The sequence below is a fragment of the Pavona decussata genome, unplaced genomic scaffold (assembly GCF_977016875.1).
Source record: "Pavona decussata unplaced genomic scaffold, jaPavDecu1.1 SCAFFOLD_62, whole genome shotgun sequence".
NCBI lineage: Eukaryota > Metazoa > Cnidaria > Anthozoa > Scleractinia > Agariciidae > Pavona > Pavona decussata.
In genome coordinates this window covers 1270619-1286230 of record NW_028145483.1, presented here as the reverse complement: position 1 = coordinate 1286230, position 15612 = coordinate 1270619, and the positions used below count along the sequence as shown (strand labels likewise).

Below are 15612 nucleotides of genomic sequence, written 5' to 3'. Positions count from 1 at the left end.
TACAAACACTGTTATTTCAAGCCTGTTTGCCTACTCGTCAAAATGGCGTCGAAAACCGTGATAAGGCCTATTAATATACGAATGAAGCGTGGGTTGTCTTCTTCATCTCCAGATTGCAGTTGGATAAGTTTTTCCGGGTGGCAATTGAGCTTAATTCTCATTGGACGGTTCTGAGCATGCGGCATGTCACAGGATTCCAGGCTTGCCATTTAAGCAATTTTAAAATTAACTTATATCGATAACCTTAATCCCCAGTATCGTTATTTCTCTTTTTATTATTTCGACTCAGGATAACTTAATTTCTGCCCATTTGAGGTTTTTTTTTTGGAGGGGGGGGGGGGGGGGGAGTGGGGGAAATGGGGCGTAATGAAATTTTAGGCAATTTCATCACCATTACGTTGCCATATAATGGCATCAAACTTCACAATAAGCGCTGACAATTGGAGAAAGCACAACAGACATATAACTTAGCCAGAACGGAGTATTGATAGATAAAGGAGGACAAGATTGAAACGGATTGCATCTAGGCAAAGTTGCAAAAAAAGTCGGCCTCCCAATGTTTGAAGTTAATCACATTTCGCGAGACATGTTGTCCTTTTGGCAAGATTTCAACAATAAAAGAATTTAGCATTGCCATTTTCAAGTTTAGAGCTTGAAATTAATTAATATTGCGCATACTCACCCCCAATATCATCATCAGACGCTAGCCAATAAGATAATGCGATCAGATAACCCTTTAAATAACAGGTAAAACGCAATTTGAGAAGCTGCGTAACAACGCCAAGACTACTGACTGCCAGGTGTCGGAATGACACTTTTGTTGGCGGAGAGAAGAGAGAGGAGATACTTTGTGAAGTAAACATGGTAATGCACTAATGTATTAAAAATGCTCAAAGCTAAAACAAATACAGCGATGTCTGTTGGTTAAGAGTTTGATAGGATTAAAATGCTCGAGAAATCTCTATTCTCTTCTTAGTAAAATTTACCATTAATAAGACTAAGTTACCGTTAGTAGATTTACACTTACAACACGGCTTGTGATTGGAAAAAATTAAATGAATCCTATACCCCTTGCACATGCATAAACAGTTACGTTCAATAAGGTTTTTCCAATTGAGCATCAGCCTCAATCAATTATAAGAGAGGTCACCGACGCCATTCTTTCCATCTTCCTGTAATTAAATTATCCCCCACCAAGGTATTGTATCCATTTAGCAAATGCTAACGGAAAAATACCAATTATTAATATTAAGAAGTGGCAAAAATGTGCGCTAAAGCGACGGATATTCATGTCAAAATTAATTTTACAACACTTCGTTAGTCCGACCGGTGTGCTTCTGTACTTTCGACGAACGAGATTTAAGTCTTGAGGATTCAAAGCTTAAGTTGTTAAAGTTGTCGTATTTTGTGTAACTTTGTTTCTTCGTCATTTGCCTCAACCCACTGAGGTGGATCTGCGACATTTGCCTGAACTTTTTTTATTGCAAAATAAATCTTTCTGCATTTTAACTTAAAGAGTAACAAATTAAAGCGTGAATCCCAACCAGCCAGTAGTCAGACAGAGTTGCAGTTTTAGCATAGTTCGTAAAACGAATTTAATACGGCTAAGACTCAAATGATAACCTAACACGTTTGATTTCAGTTATTAATGTAATTATCGGTTTAAAGCTTTGAAAGTACTCTTAGTTCTGAGTTCAATTAAGCCAGCATCACCTATGTCGTGCATTGCAATTTGTAACCTTAAGCAGTGGAGTTGCTGTCATCGATTTCACTGGAGTTTTTCAAGTTTTTCAACGATACATCTACGTATACATTATCAGAACCGTAACTAAAATAAATAAATAAATAAATAAACAAATAAATAATAAATAAAAAAAAAAATAAATAAATAAATTTCAACGAGTTTCAATACGAGTTAGTTCTAGGTTATTTGTTTGAAATGTGACTAAAAGGGAAAACAAGAAATGACCCGGTCTCCAATCCGGCTGTCCTATTTTACAAGAACCTTAACTTTTAACCTGAGCAACTCTCCATCAAGTCTTTTCCCAAGTTAAGGAGCAGCCGCTGTTCTTAAGCAGAGTTTCAAAGGTTTGCTAATAATTCGACCAATTGTGGTAGTTTAGCCTAAACAGCCTGACATTATAAGGGATTAGTTTAGTCTTTTGAAACTGCGCAACACCATTAATCAGTTCCCTTGGTCTACGGATAACCACTGTATTCAGAAAAGGGAGTGTTGAGCAATAGAACACAAGAGGAAGAAGTAAATTAAATGCACATTCAATCCGTAATTTGGGAGCAAATTGACTATGCAGTCGAATATATAAAACCGTAGAACGTAACTGTTTGAACAACAAAACTGTATGATTGTGTCGTTCACTGCCTGTCTCACTTCATAGATTTTTCCAGTTGTAGGTAAACGGATTTAAAGACGAGTTTAAATTCAAAAAGGGTGAGCCTTTTTACTTTTCCTTAAATCATTAAAATCTTAAGAGCAATTCTCCAGGAAAGTGAAGCAAAGTTGGAAATGAAAAATTTCAACCCCTCTTCAATTTTTGTGTGTAGGTAGGTTACTTCGGGGGATAGACAAAAACAACCATATTTGGATCGGTAGATGTATTGTTGCCATGGTTACCGCACTATATGACGTCAGCCTTAGACCATGTTTTGAACAAAAGTTCCACTCTCAAACAGTAAAAGTAAACGAGTCTGGTTCTCGGGTGCATGTGAACCAATTCAAATGAATTTCATACAGATGATAGAACCACTCTTCCAGTTTATAAAATTTGCCGTTACAATAATTTGGGTTTTATAAACCAGAAGAAAATGCTCGTCCTACTATGTTCCCTGTCAGCCATTTAGACAAGCAGGAAAAATAAGCACAACGATATTCGTTATTTCTCCGAAAGTACTCTTTCCACATAAACCAAATTAGTAGCAGAGATTACATAGATATTGACGTTTCTAAATATCATAAAATCAATTTGGGGAAAACTATACTCTGGCCATGGGTGCTGAAGACACCTGGGACAAATTGCAAAAAATTGCAAAATTGGTAATTTTGAGAGCTCTAGTATTTAGCTCAAACAGGCTTTAGAGAGAGAAAATCAGCTTCAAAAGTATCTTTTATCATCTTATCTGCTACCTACATTTAGTAAATAAGGTTTTGGCCAACAAATTTGATGAAATATAAATTGATACAAAACCTACCTTGAAGGTTTTGGGAATTTCTTCAGGATGCTTTCGTCGCGTTGTTCTCTCCAGTGTCTCTCCTTCGCACGCTCCGTCTTTTTGACCAAATCTAGCGCAGACTAACATTTACTCCCATCGAATATCCAGTTTGCTGTGTTTCAGACCAGGGATGATGATACAAGTAGCCCCCATACACTTGACAAAGAATAGTTGACAAAGTCCAAAACATGGTCGTAATGCTTGCGATTTCTGCCGTCGAGCACCTAAATTCATCAATATTATTCAGCCAGGAAGTAAAGTAAATGTGTCGAGATCGATGTACAAAGCAAATACATGTCTTTGAACAATCCACAGTAACGTCTTTGGCTAAAATCGAGTCAAATATTGCGATAGCGGACAAGCCAAGAATGGTAAATTAACTGAACGCACAGGCCCGAAGTCCGAGAAGCACGACTGCTGACCGGATGTAACACAATGTAATGGGATGTAACACCGGATGTATGTGTAATGATATGCTCTTGTAATGGGGTTGTTTCACAATGGCAATGGTGAAGAAAGAATAACAGAAAAAACAGAATAACCGAATGAAAACAAAAACAAAGGAAATGAAGCTGAACTGAAGCTTGGGTGAAAATTGAACGCATGATCATAATAGCCGCACTAAAAAAAAAGATCGCTTTTAGACTGTGAAATGCAATTACAACTTAAAGGTTATCCTCAAAGCAATACCAAAGCTCCAGAAAAAGAATACTAATTCGGACGAAGTACCAACAAACCAAAAACAAATGATTGGCACACGGATTCGCCTTAATGTTACAACTTGTCTTTATCTTGGCCCCAGCATGAGTGCGAGAAGCTTGTCCACGCTTATGGCGATCGATACAACAATCGATAATCCACACAGAACAAAACTCAAACCCGTATTTAACTTGGCCATGTACAAAGACGTTTTCCAGTTTATTTCTTCTGGGTAACGCAAAAATAACGACGTGGCGTAGAGCAGTTGTAAAATTAGTCCGACGCAAAGGTCAGTGACTGTAAGGCATCGAAACAACGGCTTTGTTGGTGGATGAAGAGAAGATACTTTGTAAAGAGCGACTAGGATCATAACATTTCCAAGGGAAGTGGTGACGGCGAGGAAAAAGTTCAATGCGGGTAGAAATATGGCAATACTTGCTGGTAACGTGCTTATTGTTAATTGGGTAAAACCGATATTGAAGTCCCCATATCCATTTTCCGTAAAATTCTCCACTTTTAGGACTGTATAGAACGCAAATTTAACAAACCAGCTGCTGCTTTGTTGGCAGAAGTTTGGCTTCAAGAAAGCTTGTTTTGATCGTCTGTTGAAACTGTTCTCGCGATTCAGTCTGATTAAACTAAACTGTAGGAGGTCTTTCAATTTTCAAGTTTTCATTTTTAAATTCAAAAACATCTACCGCCTACCTACTAATCGGTAGAAAGGAAATATGTCATCGTATTATTGACATATAATTTCAAAGCAAGGTAACGGCCGTCAAATCTTAAAGAAAACGATACAAGGATAAAATGTACAAAAATAAAATAGTTTCGTTTAATTCAGGACGCCTGTGCATTTAAATTTTGGGATGTTCTAGCGTGAGTTTAGCCCACTAGTCTAAACTATAGTCTATAGTCTAAACTAAGGAAAATGCACCGATGAATAGTCCAGAGGAGAAATTTTCGAAGATTTGTCTTGCCTCTATCGACTGTTCTTCACCCAGATCATTTGTGCTTGGGTTTTTGTGAATGAATTAAGCAGTGCCAACTTAGTATGCAGCATGTATAGTGACTGACATCTCATACCCCCAAGGTTACAAAGCATTTGTCTCTAGATTAATGGTTTTCAGTATTGTTTTGTTTCCATTATTATTTTTTTGAGAGTTCCATTTTCATTATTGTTATTCTCGTTTTTATATCATGGCCATTCTGAACCTGATTCCAGCTAATCCCAGGATTCTGGTCCTGAGTCCGTATTCCACCTTTTAAACGAGGACAAGAGAGCGTTTGTAGCTGGATTCCTCGAATTGTATTGCAGGAAAACAGTCGATGGGCAGTTTATTAAAAAAAAAAATCAGTTACACCTATGGCTGACTCCTTATTAAATAACATTAATCACTGAGGCAATTGTTCAATGGTATATTTTGTCCCATCCTATCGATCTGAAAACCGTGGACAAAATTAAAGCCGAATTAAAGTGATTTACAGCTTCCCATACTACTTTTCGGTCTCGTTGCGTAAGCTCGACTCTCCGACAACATTCATCATCGAAATAACTGTATATCTGTGAGTAACCCGCGATTTCGCACTTGTCGCGTGAGATATTACACACTTGTCTTACTTCATAGATTTTTCTAGTTGTATATCAAAATAAGAGCCGGAATCAAAGACAAATTTAAATTTAAAATGACTTATCTTTGAATCTTTCACATCTTAAGCTGATAAACAGCAAAACTGGTTAAATTTTGTCTTTCATCGCTTTTTTAGTTTATAGATTTTTCTAGTTGAGAAAAACGGATTTGAAAACGAGTTTAAATTCAGAATGCGTGAGCTTTATTATGTTTCCTTTTGCCCGTATATGGAAATCTTTAAAATCTTAAGCTGATACACAACAGATCTGTTTGATTGTGTCCTTCACCGCTTGCCTCACTTCCCTGATTTTCCAGCAGTAGAGGAATGGGTTTAGAGAAGAGTTTAAGTACATCAGAGTAATTGAAGAAAACCAAGCTACAAGACGAACTGTGCTCCATGCACTGTTTGGGTTGGTTAGTGCAATGGTAATACCAAATGGAACATAGCAAGCGACTAACGCAAACTTGACCCACGCTATGCTAAACACTGTCTTCTTGTATTTTGCTATGTTTAGCAGTGGCCGTTCTCCATTCGGTTGACCTTGTTCTTGGTGACCATGTAAGTTGTTTTGGACTTGAGCTTGGTGTTGTCGTAGCCGAAAGTAGATCTTCGTGTAAGAGAAAATTGAGATTACAAGACAGAGAATTACAAGAACTAAAGCTATCTTCAAAGCAATACGAAAGCTCCAGAAAAAGAATACTAATTCGGACGAAGTAACAACAAACCAAAAACAAATGATTAGCACACGGATTCGCCTTAATGTTACAACTTGTCTGTATCTTATCCCCAGCATGAGTGCGAGAAGCCTGTCCACGCTTATGGCGGTCGATACCAAAATCGATAATCCACACAGAACAAAATTCGAACCCGTATTTAACTTGGCTATGTAGAAATAAATTTTCGAGTTTTTTTCGTCTTGGTTATGCAAAAATAACAACGTGGCGTAGAACGGTTGTGAGATTAAACCGACGAAAAAATCAGTGACTGCAAGGCAACGAAATAACAGTTTAGTTGGTGGATGAAGAGAAGTCACTTTGTTAAGAGCCATTAGGATCAGAGCATTTCCAAGGGAAGCGGTTATGGCTAGGCAAACGTTCAATGCGGGTAGAAATATGGCAATACTTGCTGGTAACGTGCTTATTGTTAATTGGGTAAAAGCAATGTCGAAGTCCCCATATTCATGTTCAGTAAAATTCTCCATTTTTAGGACTGTACAGAACGCGAATTTAACAAACCAGCTGCTGCTTTTTAGGAAGTTTGGCTTCAATAAAACTTGTTTTGATCGTCTGTTAAAACGTTTCTCGCGATTCAGTCTGATTAAATTAAACTGTCGGAGGTCTTTCAATTTTTAATGTTTCATTTTAAATTGAAAAATATCTACCGCTTACCTACTAATCGGTAGAAAGGAAATATGTGCATTGCATTATTGACATATAATTGTTGTGCATTTTAATTTTGGGATGTTTTAGCGAGATTTTAACCTACTAGGTCCAGTGAAAATACACTAGGGAAAAGTTAATAGGAGAAATTTTCGAACATTTTCCCCGCCCTTTTCAACTGTTCTTACCCTGATCATTTTCACTTGGGTTTTTAAGAATGAAATAGGAGTTAGTCCTGTCAGCTTAATCTAATGATGCCGCATGCTAAGTGACATCCCATACCCCCAAAGTTCCAAAGCATTTGTCTAGATTAATGTTTTTATTGTTTTGCTTCTATTAACTTCCATTTTGTTCAGTTCTTTTCAGTTTCATTATTTCTATTCTCATTTTTATATCATGGGCATTCCTAGCTTGATTTCGGTTAATCTCAGGATTCTGGTCCTGAGTCCGTATTCCACCATTTTAAACAAGGACCAGCTACAGGGCTTTTATAGCTCGTTTCCTTTAATTCCATCGCAGAAAAACAGTCGAAGGGCAATCTATTAAAAAATTTATCAGTTACACCTATGGCTGACCCCTTATTAATTGCTATTGTAGCTGGTGAACATGATAAAAACACTGTGAGCATCCTTCTTCCATAAGGAAAGATTCAGAACAAAAATTGTCAGGACTACTCACAACATACAGAAATATCGTCGTGGAGTTTCAGTTTAAGAAATCAAACAAATAAACCAGTTATACGTTTTAACGTACTCAAACCAGTTAAACTACATGTAAGCGGTTTCATTTCCTAAAAGGAATCGTGTCTCGTATTTAGTTAATAAATTTAGCGAGTACTGCTTCGTACACTTAACAAGGTAATGGCTGAAAATAATAATCTCATAATGAATATCAATTACCTTTTTAGCTTCTTCTTGAATAATCTGCTGATTGCTCTAAATGGATGAATTTTATTTATTTTAAATTGCCCTTTATCCAGCAAACCGGTAAAAAATTAAACACAGACTGCTGGCTGTATAAACATGGGCATTGTTCATTGAAAACTTTCACAATTTTTTAAGTCTACGGAATCGTACACATCGTTGGTGAGAAACATGAGGTTAGTTTCAGCAGGGTTTTAAGCAAATCGTTGATTAATTTTTTTCGTAATGTTTTACTCATTTTAGTATGACGTTTGTAACAAAAGGCGATGTCACATTAACCACTGAAAAAGGAATCGGTTCAATAAGTGCAATAACGTGATTTCGTAATTAGAGTGGGCAATTTGGATATTTGAATATCTTTTCCACAATTTTACGATCATTGTGTCGTTAAGCTGAAAGAATGGTGTTGATGGTCACCGTCTAAAAATTCAAAATAGGTCTTATCACGGTTTTGACGAGTAGGCAAACAGGCTTGAAATAACAGTGTTTGTATGGAAATCCGATGTCAAATAATTTTCAGAAAACATCGCTTCTGAAAAATTCATGAACTGGAAACTGTTGGCACTATGAAAAGGATTTTAAGAAAAAAAAATTGGAGGGATGTAGCTACGCCAGAAAGCGTCCAGTCGTGTTTTGAACTTTCCATACATTTCCCTGTATTTTTTTCCCGCGAACTATTTTTAGTAGCAGTTCACGGCTGGTTCGCTATACAGACAAATGTATGGAAAGTTCAAAACACGACTGGACGCTTTCTGGCACTGCTACATTCCTCCATTTTTTTTGCTAAAATCTTTTTCCTAGAGCTAAAAGTTTCCAATTCATGAATTTTTCAGAAGCGGTGTTCTATGAAAGTTATTTGACATCGAATTTCCATACAAACACTGTTATTTCAAGCCTGTTTGCCTACTCGTCAAAATGGCGTCGAAAACCGTGATAAGGCCTATTAGTATACGAATGAAGCGTGGGTTGTCTTCTTCATCTCCAGATTGCAGTTGGATAAGTTTTTCCGGGGAGCAATTGAGCTTAATTCTCATTGGACGGTTCTGAGCATGGGGTATGTTACAGGATTCCAGCCTTACCATTCAAGCAATTTTATGTTAATTAACTTATATCGATAACCTTAATCCCCAGTATCGTTATTTCTCTTTTTATTATTTCGACTCAGGATAACTTAATCTCTGCCCATTTGAGGTTTTTTTCTTTTTGGAGGGGGAGGGGGAGTGCGGGAAATGGGGCGTAATGAAATTTTAGGCAATTTCATCACCATTACGTTGCCATATAATGGCATCAAACTCCACAATAAGCACTGACAATTGGAGAAAGCACAACAGATATATAACTTAGCCAGAACGGAGTATTGATAAATAAAGGAGGACAAGATTGAAACGGATTGCATCTAGGCAAAGTTGCAAAAAAAGTCGGCCTCCCAATGTTTGAAGTTAATCACATTTCGCGAGACATGTTGTCCTTTTGGCAAGATTTCAACAATAAAAGAATTTGGCATTGGAATTTTCAAGTTTCGAGCTTGAAATTAATTAATATTGCGCATACTCACCCCCAATATCATCATCAGACGCTAGCCAATAAGATAATGCGATCAGATAACCCTTTAAATAACAGGTAAAACGCAATTTGAGAAGCTGCGTAACAATGCCTAGACTACTGACTGCCAGGTGTCGGAATGACACTTTTGTTGGCGGAGAGAAGAGAGAGAAGATACTTTGTGAAGTAAACATGGTAATGCACTAATGTATTAAAAATGCTCAAAGCTAAAACAAATACAGCGATGTCTGTTGGTTAAGAGTTTGATAGGATTAAAATGCTCGAGAAATCTCTATTCTCTTCTTAGTAAAAATTTACCACTAATAAGACTAAGTTACCGTTAGTAGATTTACACCTACAACACGGCTTGTGATTGGGAAAACGAATCCTATGTCCCTGGCACATGCATAAACAGTTATGTTTAATAAGGTTTTTCCAATTAAGCATCAGCCTCAATCAATTATTAGAGAGGTCACCGACGCCATTCTTTCCATCTTCCTGTAATTAAATTATCCCCCACCAAGGTATTGTATCCATTTAGCAAATGCTAACAGAAAAATATCAATTATTTATATTAAGAATTGGCAAAAATGTGCGCTACAGCAACAGATATTCATGTCAAAATTAATTTTACAACACTTCGTTAGTCCGACCGGTGTGCTTCGGTACTTTCCACTGAGTCCGCCTCAGGTCTCGCATTGATCAGGGGCAAATTATGTATGACGAACGAGATTTAAGTCTTGAGGATTCAAAGCTTAAGTTGTTAAAGTTGTCGTCTTCACGCTGGGGATTTTTTTAGCCAAATTCGGCCAAGAAGTTTCTTCTCCTTAGGGTTTTATTGTAAGAATCTCAATTTTAGCAGGCGAACAAAACAACGGTTTCTCTACAACTTGGCCGATTCGGATTTTTGAATTTTATTTTTTCAACGGTAAAATGACGTCATCAATTTGGCGCGAAAATTTTTTTTAGAGCTTCGACGTGGTCAATCACATTTTTTTAAATAAACATACCTTAAGGATTACAAAACTGAAAAACGATTTGAAATATCTAAACTGAATCAAAAGCTTTGGGCTTCTGAAGTTTGAATTTTCCGCCATTTTGTTACTAACAATAGCCTTAAATTGAACGGTTAACTTCCCATAACTCTTGACTCCAATGACGTATTCCAAATTTTTTTTCAGATTTGTTATTCTCATTTCATGTTTTTTTTTATGTTAGGAACAACTGTGTCATAGCTCCAAAAAAAAAATTTCCCGCCAAATTGATGGCGTCATTTTACCGTTAGAAAAATGAAATTCAAAAATCCGAATCGGAAAAGTTGTAGAGAAAATATTGTTTTGTCTGGTTGCAAAGTTTGAGGTTGCTACCACAAAACCCTAAGGAGGAGAAACTTTTTGGCCACATTTGACTAAAAAATACCCAACGTGTTTTGTGTAACTTTGTTTCTTCGTCATCTGCCTCAACCACTCACGGTGGATCTGCCACATTTGCCTGAACCTTTTTTTTTATTAACTTAAAGAGTAACACAGTAAAGCGTGAATCACAACCAGCCAGAAGTCAGGCAGAGTTGCAGTTTTAGCATAGTACGTAAAACGAATTTAATACGGCTAAGACTCAAATAATAACCTAACACGTTTGACTTCAGTTAATAAATGTCATAATCGGTTTAAAGCTTTGAAAGTACTCTTAATTCTGAGTTCAATTAAGCCAGCATCACCTATGTCGTGCATTGCAATTTGTAACCTTAAGAAGTGGAGTTGCTGTCATCGATTTCACTGGAGTTTTTCAAGTTTTTCAACGATACATCTACGTATACATATAATCAGAACCGTAACTAAAATAAATAAATAAATAGATAAACAAATAAATAAATAAATAAATAAATAAATAAATAAATAAATAAATAAACAAATAAATAAATCAATAAATCAATAAATAAATCAATAAATAAATAAATTTCAACGAGTTTCAATACGAGTTAGTTCTAGGTTATTTGTTTGCAATGTGACTAAAAGGGAAAACAAGAAATGACCCGGTCTCCAATCCGGCTGTCCTATTTTACAAGAACCTTAACTTTTAACCCGAGCAACTCTCCATCAAGTCTTTTCCCAAGTTAAGGAGCAGCCGCTGTTCTTAAGCAGAGTTTTTAAAGGTTTGCTAATAATTCGACCAATTGTGGTAGTTTAGCCTAAACAGCCTACAATATAAGGGATTAGTTTAGTCTTTTGAAACTGCGCAACACCATTAATCAGTTCCCTTGGTCTACGGATAACCACTGTATTCAGAAAAGAGAGTGTTGAGCAATAGAACACAAGAGGAAGAAGTAAATTAAATGCACATTTAATGCGTAATTGACTATGCAGTCGAATATATAAAACCGTAGAACGTAACCGTTTGAACAACAAAACTGTATGATTGTGTCGTTCACTGCCTGTCTCACTTCATAGATTTTTCCAGTTGTAGATAAACGGATTTAAAGACGAGTTTAAATTCAAAAAGGGTGGGCCTTATTACTTTTCCTTAAATCTTTAAAATCTTAAGCTGATAAACAGCAAAACTGTTTGAATTTTGTCCTTCACTGCTTTTCTTACTTCATAGATTTTTCCAGTTATAGAGAAACGGATTTAAAGACGAGTTTAAATTCAGAATGCGTGAGCTTTATTACGTTTCCTTTTGCGCTTATATGGAAATCTTCGAAATCTGAAGCTGACAATTATAAACAACAAATCTGTTTAATTGTGTCCTTCACCGCTTGCCTTTTTTCCTGATTTTCCAGCAGTAGAGGAATGGGTTTAGAGAAGAGTTTAAGTACGTTAGAGTAACTGAAGAAAACCAAGCTACAAGACGAACTGTGCTTCATGCACTGTTTGGGTCGGTTAGTGCAACGGTAATACCAAAGGGAACATAACAAGCGACTAACGCAAACTGGACCCACGCTATGCTAAACACTGTCTTCTTGTACTTTGCTATGTTCAATGGCCGTTCGAAATTCGGTTGACCTTGTTCTTGGTGACCATGTAAGTTGTTTTGGACTTGAGTTTGGTGTTGTCGTAGCCGAAAGTAGATCTTTGCGTAGGAGAAAATTGAAATTACAAGACAGACAATTACAAAAATTAAAGCTATCTTCAAAGCAATACGAAAGCTCCAGAAAAAGAATACTAGTTTGGACGAAGTACCAACAAACCAAAAACAAATGATTAGCGCACGGATTCGCCTTAATGTTACAACTTGTTTGTATGTTAGCCCCAGAATGAGAGCGAGAAGCCTGTCCACGCTTATGGCGGTCGATACCAAAATCGATAATCCACATAGAACAAAATTCGAACCCGTATTTAACTTGGCTATGTAGAAATTAATTTTCGAGTTTTTTTCTTGGTAATGCAAAAATAACAACCTGGCGTAGAGCGGTTGTGAGATTAAACCGACGAAAAAATCAGTGACTGCAAGGCAACGAAACAACAGTTTTGTTGGTGGATGAAGAGAAGTCACTTTGTTAAGAGCCATTAGGATCAGAGCATTTCCAAGGGAAGCGGTTACGGCTAGGCAAACGTTCAATGCTGGTAGAAATATGGCAATACTTGCTGGTAACGTGCTTATTGTTAATTGGGTAAAAGCAATGCTGAAGTCCCCATATTCATGTTCAGTAAAATTCTCCATTTTTAGGACTGTACAGAACGCGAATTTAACAAACCAGCTGCTGTTTTTTAGCTGAAGTTTGGCTTCAAGAAAACTTGTTTTGATCGTCTGTTATAACTTTTTTCGCGATTCAGTCTGATTAAATTTAACTGTCGGAGGTCTTTCAATTTTCAATGTTTCATTTTAAATTCAAAAACATCTACCGCTTACCTACTAATCGGTAGAAAGGAAATATGTGCATTGCATTATTGACATATAATTGTTATGCATTTTAATTTTGGGATGTCTTAGCGATATTTTAACCTACTTTGTCCGGTGAAAATGCACTAAGGAAAAGTTAATAGGAGAAATTCCGAAGATTTTCCCCGCCCTTTTCAACTGTTCTTACCCTGATCATTTTCACTTGGGTTTTTAAGAATGAAACAGGAGATAGTCCTGTCAGCTTAATCTAATGATGCCGCATGCTAAGTGACATCCCATACTTCCAAAGTTGCAAAGCATTTGTCTAGATTAATGTTTTTATTGTTTTGCTTCTATTAACTTCCATTTTGTTCAGTTCTTTTCAGTTTCATTATTCCTATTCTCATTTTTATATCATGGGCATTCCTAGCTTGATTTCGGTTAATCTCAGGATTCTGATCCCGAGTCTGTATTCCACCATTTTAAACAAGGACCAGCTACAGGGCTTTTGTAGCTCGGTTCCTTTAATTCCATTGCAAAAAGACAGTCGAAGGGCAATCTATTAAAAAATTAATCAGTTACACCTATGGCTGACTCCTTATTAAAGAACATTAATCACTGAGGGAACTGTTGATGGTCTATTTTGTCCCATCCTATGGCACTTAAAACCTTGGACAAAATTAAAGGCAAATTAAAGGGATTTACAGCTACCCATACAGTACTACTTTTCGGTCTCATCGCTTAAGCTCGACTGTCTGACAACGCACGTTCATAATTGAAATAGCTGTATTTAGTGTATGCCGGCATACTCACAAGATTATTATAGGATAGGAGCCTGAGAGAATCTGTAATGTCGGTTCATGTTGAGTTTGATCTCGTGGATTAAATCCGGTTCAATCACACTGATTTGCTTGAATGCGTGTTTACAAAGTCTACAATGGCGACGAGGATAAACTAGGAAGTTAACTTATCGAAGGATGGCCGTCAATACCGAGTTTGGAAACATAAACGCCTTCGATTGCACGGGCAACCCGACGAGCGTGGGCCCGCGTTGGAAACGATGGAAACGATCGTTTGAGTTCTTCCTGGAGGCTAAGGGCATCACAAAGGACTCTCAGCAAAAGGCTTTGCTGTTACGTTGTGCTGGCCAAGATGTAAAAGATATCTTCGATACCCTAACCGATCCCGGACCAGTTCCTGCGGAAGGTGATACGTTGTATGCGAAAGCCATGAGGTCACTCGATGCACATTTCTTACCACAAGTTAATGTCCCATTTGAAAGGCACCAGTTCCGACAAGCAAAACAGGAGGAATCAGAAACTGCTGACCAATTTGTGACCAGATTATTCCAGCTTGCCGAGAATTGCAACTTTGGGACAGCCAAGGAGGAAAACATCCGCGATCAGCTAATCGATAAGTGTCGGTCGCATGATCTTCGCAAGAAACTTCTGGCAGTGAGTGGCAAACTTACTCTTCAAAAGGCTTGAGATGTTGCTAGATCCATGGAGGCCGCTGAACGCCAGGCACGATCGATTGAAGGTGATTCAAAAGGTGAAAAAGTGAATACGTTGGACGGAGCACGTGGGAATTCGTGGAAAGGAAACAAAGGAAATTGTTATCGATGCGGACTCGAGGGACATTTCGCACGAGACCCGGAGTGCACGGCTAGGCTAGCTACCTGCGGGATGTGTAAAAAATTAGGTCATTTTGCTAAAGTTTGCAGGACAAAATCTGATGACAAAACAAGGAAAGGAGACATTCGTCAGGTTAGCGAAGACGACGGTTTCGCGTTTACTATTCAAACAAGGGGAAAGGAAATACCAACCGTAGACATCGAGCTTGGAGGAGCACAACTGAAAGGAGTTCTTGTTGATTCTGGGTCCACCAGCAATGTCATTGACAGGGGTACATGGGAGATGCTGAAGAGAAACAACATCAAATGTGACTCAAGGAAATCAAACCGGAAACTGTACTCCTATGGCAGTGACGAGCCACTTACCACGGCTGGTGAGTTTGTAACTGAACTGTGTTATAAAGATAAAGTTTACCCTGCATGTTTTGTTGTTGTGGAGGAGAAAGCTAGGGCGATAATTAGCCGCCAAACCTCAGAGGAGTTAGGGATATTAAAGATTGAAATCAACACTGTCAGCCATGACACATTGCTGGAAGAATATCCCGAGTGTTTTCAGGGGGTGGGGAAACTAAAGGGTTTCCAAGCAAAGCTCCACATTGACGAATCAGTCAAGCCCATTGCGCATTGAGACCCCCACCTTTTGGGATAAGAGACAAAATCGAACAGAAGCTAGAAGAGCTGGTCAAGTCCGACATAATTGAACCTGTCGAAGGCCCGAAACCATGGGTGAGCCCAGTTGTAGTAGTCCCCAAGCCCTCAGGGG

At 37.7% G+C, this 15612-nt stretch overlaps 2 protein-coding genes and 1 long non-coding RNA gene across 3 annotated transcripts in view; 1 reads left to right on the top strand and 2 right to left on the bottom strand.

Moving 5' to 3' along the window:
* The window catches only part of LOC146478892 (uncharacterized), a 314457-nt gene that overhangs the window by 65871 nt on the left and 232974 nt on the right, over positions 1 to 15612 (top strand). The window lies entirely within an intron of this gene.
* Positions 1 to 15612, bottom strand: part of LOC146478900 (uncharacterized) — a 121950-nt gene that overhangs the window by 10568 nt on the left and 95770 nt on the right. The window lies entirely within an intron of this gene.
* Positions 5735 to 6793, bottom strand: LOC146478907 (melanocortin receptor 4-like). The gene has a single exon (XM_085111545.1). It carries the CDS (start codon positions 6755 to 6757, stop codon positions 5801 to 5803), a length of 957 nt encoding a protein of 318 aa, XP_084967671.1. The 5' UTR covers positions 6758 to 6793; the 3' UTR covers positions 5735 to 5800.

Excerpts from the sequence above, each read along its gene's own strand:
- LOC146478907 (XM_085111545.1), bottom strand. The coding sequence starts at position 6,757 with ATGGAGAATTTTACTGAACATGAATATGGGGACTTCGACATTGCTTTT.